The 10,777-nt window shown below is 42.1% G+C and overlaps 1 protein-coding gene across 1 annotated transcript in view; it reads right to left on the minus strand.

The window, feature by feature from the left end:
• Window positions 1-207: 207 nt before the first annotated feature.
• The window catches only part of maneal (mannosidase endo-alpha like), a 16,935-nt gene continuing 6,365 nt past the window's right edge, over window positions 208-10,777 (minus strand). The window contains exons 3-4 of the mRNA XM_078267788.1: window positions 3,063-3,139; window positions 208-1,216 (exon numbers count right to left, since the gene is read on the minus strand). Coding sequence (XP_078123914.1) covers window positions 580-1,216; window positions 3,063-3,139 — 714 coding nt within the window. The 3' untranslated portion in view covers window positions 208-579. The remainder of the gene's footprint in view (window positions 1,217-3,062; window positions 3,140-10,777) is intronic.

A 10,777-nucleotide genomic window follows, 5' to 3' on the forward strand; every position in this document is an offset into this window, starting at 1 on the left:
ACACAGTAATTATTTCATCATCTGCAAACAAATTCAATTTATATACTAGACTCTGTTTGAAGTAATTGACTGGAATACCACATTCCTGCAACCCATGGCTCTGTGCAGACTCTTTCATCATCTCTAACTTTTCTTTGTAGTTAGTTTTCTTGTGCAGTGACGCCACTGATTCACCACAGTAAACAGACACACATTTTAATTCGTCTTCAAAGAATTACAGGAAAAAACTGTCTTTCATCATAAGAAAATAAGAAAAAAGACCCTACAGAGCAGAGTTACTGTACATAGACGCAATTTCTTGATTCTGCAAACCGAGTTGTAATTGGGTAACGATGATGATCTGTCCATCATTGTGACATTGTAGCTTCAACATATTAGTGACATTATTAACCTGTACAAAAAAAAATGCAAGTGATTAAAAGCTGTAAGGGTAGAGTGAACATTTAGAGAAAATCTCATTGGAAGTGCTGAGAGTTGGGAAAAAACTGATAGGTTGTGGAACATAAAGGGCATCAGGGATCTGACTTAATGTCATTTCTGGGCATGCTCAGGGCATCTACCAGGGAAACAAAGCCATGTTCACATCAGCCATTTGTCCTTCTCCTTGTTGAAGTTCTCGGCCCACTGGCGCGTAAGCTCTAAGTAGTGGTCTGGTTGGTTGGGCTGGTAGTCAAGGTACAAACGGGCCACTGTTTTCTTGGGTACAGCCTTCTCTATCTGCGTGCCTTCGTGCCATTGGTTAAAGGAAGTAATGGTGACAATTTCTGGTCTGACGGACAACGCTGCCTGCAAGGATGTGTCGTAGTAACGTCCGTTCACCCGGTTCCTGGTGTTATGGTTGTTCCATGGCCGGACAGCTGTGTCCACGTACCCTGGACCAACACTGGGAATAAATAGCAGATTGTTTGCATCGCAGAAGGCCTTGATGGCTTTCCAGTTCTGGTGGGATGAGCCAAATGAGAAGCCGTTGGAGGCAAAGTAGGTGTATATGCCATCAAAGCCGCTAGCTAGGATGTCATGTTTATTGCGCTCTTCCACAATGAGGGCGACGAAAACGCCGTCGTAAGGCGTGCCTCTGATGCTGTGGGAGCCTTTACTCTTCAGAAGCTCTGCCCAGGACTCTGGTGGTGTCAGGTAGGAGTCATAGACATAAAACAGAGGCAGGACTCGCCCTGTGCTGGATCGGAATCTGTAGAAGGCGCCATGCTTTCCATACCTAAGAAAAATAAGAGGGAGAATTACAAGCTGTTACAATAGGCATGGATTGGTGACGAGGATAATTGGTGGCTTGCTTTGCTTTGTTGTGTGTGGCTACGGGGTCTTTGTAGTTTTTTACCACCACTAGGAGTCACCAAAGTCAGAAAGTTAGGAATGTCCAAATCCTACACGAAGGGGCTTTAACACTATTAGGGGAGGGAACTGCAAGTAACTTAGTCAGGAAACATGAACATTTGCCTTTATAGACATCCAATAGACACAGAGCAACATAAGCATTCATTTGAAGTTGTGTCTCTAGTGACATGACAAATGTATTCACTCTCTTTTTAGCCCTGTTTTGGTCTCCACCAACTTCTGAGCAAAATACCTGTTCCAGCTAACTTTGACTACTGTTTAGAGCTTTGCAGATAATGTACTGCGGGTTTAACAGAGTTTGTTTTCTAAAAACTGGAAACGAGGTTGATAAGACTGAACCAAAACCAAAACAATTAGCCTAAAGATGCTAAATAGCTTTGCAGAGCTAAGGGTAATCTGGACTGACTGTTCATTTACCGGATAGTTCCGTTGCTGCTAGATGTCCCTCACCTTCCGCTTTTTTGTGTTGCCATTCTAAACTCCATTTGCCTCAGGAAACAACAACCAGAACCTCCGAACTAGCAAGCTACACGATAAAAATGGCAAGTTTTGAAGAAAAGTTAGATCGCGCAACAAGGCAGGTCTGTTTGGTTCTTTTGGGAAATGATTGTAAAGATTTACAAAGAATATGTTTACGGCATTTACTTTCTAACTGGGATGTTTTGGGACCGATTGGAGGGGATTTGCAATGGACAAAGTACACACGGAGAAAGAGCACACTGGTAAGAGCTAATGAGGTTTAACCATGTATCAGCTAATTGAAATAACTCACGTTACTGTATTGTGTCAACAGTTAGGTTGTGGGTGGGTTTACGTTTCCATGACACGCGGGAAAACGATGGGACGGTTGGGTTCAGGAAAAGAAGAACGGGACACGAGGGACACGATCCCTGGTCTCCAGGGTTAAAGTCCTGTGTTGTTTGACCAATCCACCACCCCAACCAACCTCCCTACGCGGATTTTCGGTCTTTCATACTACTCGCTACCGTAGTCGCTCTTAATGCTATGTCATCTTCTCATTGACTTTACATTGGCATTGTTTTCCGTGGTGGCCACACAGAATTTTCACACATTCCCTGCCACCACCATGTAATGCGGTGTTAACAGTTCATGATCATTTCACATAATTCTGTGAGACCAGGCTGTTCATTTTATGCAGATGGTCAGCACAGTGGGTTTCTGAAAACGTTGGCAGCAATTTAAAGTCCATAAATCTCTAGGCAGGGCTTTGATATGACTCCAGTCTTATATGGCATGTCTTTATTCTTGTTCCTAGTCACAGTGTGAGATCATGGGCTTCTTTCTTTTATCAGACTACTACTGAATATCGTATTAGATCTGATTAGCCTCACAGCTCATGTCTCTCTCTTAAAGCTATAACACATATAACACCTTGCTTGAGTTATGGAAAAAGCTGAATGCCATCAAATGGTATTAGACAGACAAAGAGTCAGGTTCCCTTTGACACACATTCAGACTGGTCCAAGTCAAAGCTAAAGCTACCTTCTGATCCATTAACAGCAGGATCACAGAGGAGACATATATATTCAACAACCTGTTCCTCATCTTCCCTTCTCAGGCTTCCATGTTTTACCACATTGCTAGACTTCTAACGTCAGATATGAAAAGCAGAGCTCCAGTCTCTGGGCAGTGAAAGGAATACACATCTGTCACAGAGGAAAGTGGAAGCACGGAGAGAAACAACGTACTTGTCAATAATGTATTTGATGTTGTCATGCATGCTCTGGTCCGTCCGTCCTTTGTATGGCTGTATGTGGAAGGCCACCTGTGCAAAAACACATATTTGAACACGCATGTTAATCAAAAGATCATAAAAACACAGGGGTTATGCAGTGAATTTTAAACTGAGCACTCGGTTGTTCATTATTCCAGTGTATTATTTTTTTTTTTGATGGACAGCCAGTACAAACGCGACATTCAATTAGTCTGAACTCGCCGCGCTGCCTGTGAATCACAGTGTTGATCCAAGTGTCATTTTGTGCCTCCTCTGGAGGTGCTTGTAACACAGTGGTTGCATGTTTCTAACGACCAATCCAAGCAAGTCTAGTGTCAGCTGGAGGAAAAAATGAATGTGTTGCATTGTAAGGTTTTAATAAGCTGTCTTTGCAGTGTTTCATAGGTAGCTGCTGCTCTATTTACAGTAAAGTGTGATTTATGCCTCCTGAGGAGGCTCCACACAGAGCTTTCGCTGTAGCCTACGTAAGTGGCCTGAAGTTTATACTTGTGCATTGGTGTGTACGTCGATCTCTTTAAGAGAATAGTAGGGCCTGTGTGTGTGTGTGTGTGTGTGTGTGTGTGTGTGTGTGTGTGTGTGTGTGTGTGTGAGGATGAAGGCTTTGTTCCAGGCCTGAGATCTGCAGCATGCCTGTCAGCATGACGGCATACACTGTTGAGCAGTTAACAAAAGACTTTAACACATTGCTGAAAGTGCTTAAAGACACAGTGAAATAACAATGAAATGATATTCAGGATTTAAATTTTTTTTTCTTAGAACATTATTATCTTCAAGAGAAAATGATCATGAAAGGTAAAGACAAAAATGTAAGGAAAATTGAATTAGAGAGACTGATGCGATCTAAAACTTGGGATGCAGAGATATGGATTGTTTGTATTTTGGTGTTGATTTATGTATTTTATTTTAATTCTTTTAGATCCTGAAAGGCGGTAGAACAATTTTTGTTGTGTTTTATTTATGTATGTAGGTATATGTATATATTATTATTTTTTGTGTAATTTTTTGGCATTTTTTAGGCCTTTATTTGACAGGACAGCTGAAGACATGACAGGGGAGAGTGAGGGGGAATGACATGCAGCAAAGGGCCGCAGGTCAGGGCGAACCTGGGCCCGCTGCGTCGAGGAGTAAACATATGGGCGCGCGCTCTACCAACTGAACTATATATCTTCATAGCAGTTCAGTGCAGCTCTTATTTCCTTCTCCTTTGCATGATGCAGATTGACTGACTCTACAGATGGTATAAAAATAATCTCCCATTGGAGAGGCATCTTGGTCCAAAGGCCATCAGTCATGAAAGAGAAAAGAAATTGAAGGCAAACAGTGTCCCTTTCCTAGAGTATAACGATAGGAGACAGAATGGCAGGAGCTAAGTTTAGCCCACAGGATGCTGAGGATTTCTTAAAAAAAAGTGGAGCTGAGAGAGGGGAGGAGTAGAGAACAAGAGGAGCAGATGCTCAGCATCCCCGCAGGCCCGTCCCGTGTTGTCTCATCTGTAGTCTATATCCTCGACGTTCCACTTCAGAGATTGTTTCGGTGCCCGCAGGAAATTCCGCCGGATGCGTGTCCTTTCGGCCGGATGTCCGTCCCCTTCCTCTTTCTTTGTGTTGGCGTTCTTAAATAAGAACAAACACCCTTTTATTTTTATTCACGATTTATGTATGTTTAAAACAATATCTTTTTTTTTTTAGCCTATGGATAAAAAATGTAAAACAAAAGGTAGGATTGGTGACAGGCTCGTCAGTTGTCGGTTCAAAAAAGGCTTGTCCGTCCAGGGCGGGCACAGCTGACTCTAAAGCCCGCCCATAACGCCGGGACTGCAAGCAATGCTGGGAAGCAGGGCGTTCCCATCCGTGAAAACAACACATATATGGACAGGTACTATCCAAGGAGACTTTTTGCATCAAAAACAAACTGCAAAGGCACCTGACCAAGCGTCGCTTTCTGACACGATGGGAGTCAGAATGTGTTGCGTTGACAGGTAGTCTCGCTTTTTTTAGTCGTGCAACAGAAAACTCAGATTGGACAGATAGTCTAGCTAGCTCCACCGTCGCGTTCCTGTCTAAAGGGTAAACACGCATTGTGTGTGTGTGTGTGTGTGTGCTGCGTGTGTGTCTGTGTGTGCAATCTTTGGAGCAATAACTCCACCTCCTCGTCTGTCCAGACAAAATTGTCAGCTTTTGTTGTTCACTTTGCGCTCCTAAGGAGATGAGAGGGAGAGAGGAGAGGGAGACAAGTAGAAGGAAAGTTCTACGCAGGCGCGCGGACTTTGTGAATCGCATTTCACACACTTTTACGTCACCATATGCACGCAGATTTCCCCCCCATAACACTCGTCTAAACGTGGAATAAAAAGTGAGAACGCAACGTCACTTTTGTGTTTTCTCTAGAGATCGTTTCCGTCTAAATTTAGCCTAACACATGTACAGTAAATAGGACTTCAGAAGGCCTTTCAAACTACAGAAATAATTCAAATTCCAAAGAGTACTCTGTTTTTTAGATATATGTGATCCGGAAGGAATTTTAGTTCATATGCAGCAGAGATTTTTTTTTGAGAAGAACTAAATAAAAAAGAATCCCTAAAACTGGAGGTATGAGTTGGACAGAGAACGCGGTGTGGTTTTTTTTTTGGCAGCAGCTGAGAGTTGAGTGATTGATGGCCTCTGTCATGCAGGAACTAGAACTATAACTATAGTACGCTTGTCAGCTTCAGTCACAAAGAAAGGGAAAAAAAGGTCTACTGCAGCTCCGCGGCAAACAGTAAAGCATTGACAAAGCTGTCGAGCCACAAACACTGAGCGCCCCCAACGCCCACTCCATCTTTCAAAAGAGGCTGCAAGGTCTTCCTAAACAGTTTCCATGGTAACACTGATGGTGTTTGGTGCCCGGGCTCGACTGGTTGGTAAATCATGAAAGGCCAACGAGGTAATACGCGGCTGCTCAATCTGTTCCTGTTTGAACTGAATAAATAAATGGCTCTGTTTGCTCAGATCCCCTCCATGATGCCGACACACTCTCTTTGTTTTTGGAAATTATCGTCCAGTATCTATTTTACGGTGTTTTTCAAAGATTCTGGAAAAAAACTTGTTTTATACTAGAATTTCCAAACATTTAGTTGTGAACAACATCCTCTACAACCATCATTATGGCTTTCAGAAGAAATACTCCACAGATCGAGCACTTTTGCAGCTTGTCAAATATATTTCTTCAGCTTTACGATGATACTTGATACTTTTATACTTTTACTTAAGTAACATTGCACATTTAATGCAGGACTTTTACTTGTAACAGAGTATTTTTTACAGTGTGGTATAAGTACTTTTACTTAAGTAAAGGATGTGAATAATTCTTCCACCACTGATTATTACTAATGGTTGCACTACTGTACTTCATATGTTTGTGCAAATAAACTAAACTGAAACTAAAACTCTCATATTTACATTCTCAGCCTCGGGTGTACGAACTGACAGGCCTCCTGAAGATTTCACCACCGTTTGGCTTCTCTTCAGATGACAAACCCCAACCTGGAGCGCTGTTATATCATCATGTTGGCGTATGCTACATTACATCAGCTACTTATGCAAACTGAGATGATAAATTCAAAAGTGCAGATGCAAAATATCTTATGAAAGAAAGAAACGAGTCCGTGCAAAGCAACTTGGCTTCTTGAGGTCTGCAAATGGCAGTGTACCCAGAATAACCTGAAATAATCTGCATATGTGTGCACATAACTCATCCATGTTTAACAAAAAAACTGAAGACACCGCGTGCACAGCAGTGCATCTGTGCTCGGTGCCAGCAGGTGCAGGGTAGCGCAAACCAGGATACTAGGACTGACAGTTTTATTAACAGAATACATCGAAAAACAAAAAGGAGCAAGCTACGCCATTCACATGTTGCTCCGTCAGTCTCACTCTGTGCTTCATCAGGCATGCCTTAAAAATCCTCTTTATCAACCATAATAGGCAATAGCAACTATAATTCTTCCTCAGAATTAGTTATAAATATTACATTTCTATTTCCATACAACAGAGGATGAGTAAATCCAGAATGCATACAGTACATTTCCATAAGATACCATCAATACTAAGTATTACCACTGTTCATGCTATAATTGCTATAATTATTATGAATCATATTTCTCTATTGTCTGTCTCTGTTTCCCAACCGGCAGCGGCAGACGCCCGCCCACCAAGAGTCAGGGTCTAGCCGAGGTTTCTGCATGAAAGAGAGTTTTTCCTCGCCACTGTCGCACTAAATGCTTGCTCTTGGGGGAATTAATGGAATTTTTGGGTCTTAGTAAATTATAGAGTGTGGTCTAGACCTACTCTGTAAAGTAACTCATGTTATGATTTGATACTATAAATAAAATTGAATTGAATTGAACTACCACAGCACCTGAAAGGACCGTCATCTGGCGGTGCCTGTAGCCGGCTCACAGTCACCTATTGGCGGTGGTAGCCGTCGCCCGGAGCTCTGTAGCGGCTAGTCTATATCCTCGACGTTCCACTTCCGGGATTCTGTCGAATTTCAATCATTTAGTTCCGGATATCCGTTGCCTTGGGCTTTCTTTGTGTTGGCGATCTAAACTCCGGAGGATTTGTGAGGACTATGGTTAACTGCTCCTCAGATCTCTGCAGGGTAAATCCAGACAGCTAGCTAGACTATCTGTCCAATCGGAGTTTTCTGTTGCACGACTAAAACTACTTTTGAACGTACACGTTCCACCAAAACAAGTTCCTTCCCGAGGTTGTTTTGCAGAGGGCGCTGTGGCTCTGTTCAGCGCTTAGCACCGCCCAAGACGATTGTGATTGTTTTAAAGAAATGCCAATAAACCAGAGCACGTTGTTCTCCCATCCAGGAATGCTGTGTGGAGTAGACAGACCAGACAGTCTGGCTATGCGAGACTCTGTAGCGGCTATATACAACCAGCAACTGCTGCTCGGATTTTATCGTTCTATGGCACATGTTACATGTGTTCATGTTACAGCGCTTTACTTAGTTTAAAATACTTCTATTTTAGGAATATAATCTATGGTCTATAGCTATAGCCACGGAGCTAGCCACAACTTCAGCTCAGGCTCAACAACTTAAAGTGCCTTCGGACGCTAAAACGCTCCACAGAGCTGAGAGGAACTGCAGAGTTGGGCAATAATTCTTTGTGGGTGTGTCACTACAAACAACACCTTTCACAGTACACAATCATTTGACCCACTGCTCATATGACAATATTGATTGGTGCCCAGGGGTGGACTGGGACAAAAATTCAGCCCTGGCACTGTAGTCACACCAGCCCACATCACCATGCAGCCTCACCCACGGACACGTGCATTCACTAATTACATTTGTGTACAGATGGTGAAATAATATAAGCAGTACCTTATGTAACAGATTTTAAACATTTAATAAGTAACTGGCAAACAATGCTTACTACTTTTTAAAGAGCCTACGTTTATAACAAATGTACACATACTGTCTGTCTGTTTATGCTGTTTGTATGCTGTTACTGTCATTCTCTACAGTACGTTTCTCTCTGTTGACACTGTACATATTGTCCGTCTGGTTCTCCATCTTTTCATCCGTTTTAACTCTCTAACTCTGCACTTTTAATATGTTTTCATGGCTGTCTGTGATTATACTTCAGGGTTTTTCCTTGCTCAGAATTGGCCTTTGGGGGAACACGTGAAGCAGGGGGGTCTGGTCTCCCCCAGGACATTTTGAGGGTAAAAGACTTCAATTCCTGCATTCTGATACATTTTTGGGCACCAATTTATGGTAAAAACGTCTATATTTATGGCAAGGAAATCACAAAATTCTGATGGCAGGTAACAATTTAAAATACAAAATATAATAGAATATTATTATATTCAGTAGTCCAGTAAGGGGGCTTTCACATCTGGGACATGGGCCAGATAGGACAACACTTGACCCCAAGGTCCAGTTGTTTAAAATAGCATGAACACAGCTTTATGGTCAATTTTTTTCCCCAAAGAGCACGTTTTGCTCCCAAGTTGAAAAATGTAGGATTGACTTATAGAGGCTACTGCTTTTACTGCTAAATAAATATAACACAATCATGTTATGGATACAAAACGTTGTGAAGCGTAATGTTTTCTACATTCTATTGATCAGAAATGATCAGTGATGTTGAATATAGCCTACAGTGTAATGGACCACCACAGTTCATGCATACATGTAATTGCAGAGTTTAACCTACATAGTGTAAAACGTGAATGGGGCACAGCAGAAAGACGGAGCAGAGCGACGCTGCTTGTTCAGGGTTTTCATGTGTACTCCTATAGGCCTAGACTTCGCATCAGGCGTTAAAACCAACTGTACCAAAACACCAAATTAGACTACTACCACGCGACAACGAGACGTTTTTAACCGGTAATGAAACTGTCAATTGAATACTGACGCCATCAGACGGCCGCGCGGACAGACAGCAGTCGGAGCTCCGGTGGAGCTCTGTGCCCGTCAGCAGCGGCTTCTCGCTGTGCAGCCGGTCCCCCAGAGCAGCATGATCACCGGGAGAGTCCGGTACAGCCTGAACCCTGCAAACGGAGATCCCGTTTGAAGGTGACGTGCTTGATTTTGACTGAATGTCCCAATTTGAGTAACTTCCGATTGGGTCGGTTGGCCCATCTCGGGACCAGCCGACTGGCCAAATGCTTAATATTTATTATTATTAATATTATTACTATTATTATTATAACCATAGTGAAATCGCGATAAAAACCCATCCTTTGCGCTGTCGGCCTGTAAAAACAATTTATTTATATATTAAAAAAAGAAAATCTGACTGGCCCACATTAAAAAAAAATGGTCCGGCCCCTCTGGGATTTGCCAGAATTGTCAGATGGCCAATCCGCCCCTGTTGGTGCAGCTTTAATACTTTTATTCAAGACTTGACAGTAAAAAGAATGGCATACATTCCTGTCACTGTGTGTTGACTATAAGAGGAAGAAAGGCTCAATCAGTTCGTTAAAACATTCAAATCCCTGCAATACTTTCATCATTAAAACAAGAAAGTTTCCGTGTTATTGTCATTAGAACAGGAATCTTCAACAGGAGGTCCGGGACCCTTAGGGGGTCCTCAGAGTCAATGCAGGGGGGGACACCAAATAATTGTTCATTTTTGAAAGTAAATAAAAATAAAATAAAAAATGAAAAAGTCTTACCATGAATCCAACATATTATAAGCAAATATAAATCCCCACTGCTTACTGGCCTATAAGTAAGGTATAGTCACTATAAGGTAGCCATCCACAGATACATTATAATCCTAAGGATTCCCTGTGCCATATGTATGTTCAACATTAAAACATGATTTATAAAATCATGCCAACAATTATTAGGCTATTTTAATAGCTCAGTATTTTATGCAAAAAAAGGCATGTATAAAGGCTTTAGGCTGCCCTACATGTTATTGTAGGCCCAGTTTAATATGCAACTTAATTTTCTACATTATATGTAGTAGGGGGCCCTGATCTGTCTCACTCTCAGTTAAGGGGTCCTTGGCTTAAAAAACGTTGAAGACCCCTGCATTAAAACATACTACTTTTCTGCTCTGGGACAGTTTTCATTTCTCTCTTCTTGTTTGCTGCTAGCATCCTCATACATCATCCTTTCCCTGGCTGAACAGGGTCAATCTATGCTTCATTAGTGAGG

Source organism: Sander vitreus, chromosome 14 (genome assembly GCF_031162955.1).
Source record: "Sander vitreus isolate 19-12246 chromosome 14, sanVit1, whole genome shotgun sequence".
Lineage (NCBI taxonomy): Eukaryota > Metazoa > Chordata > Actinopteri > Perciformes > Percidae > Sander > Sander vitreus.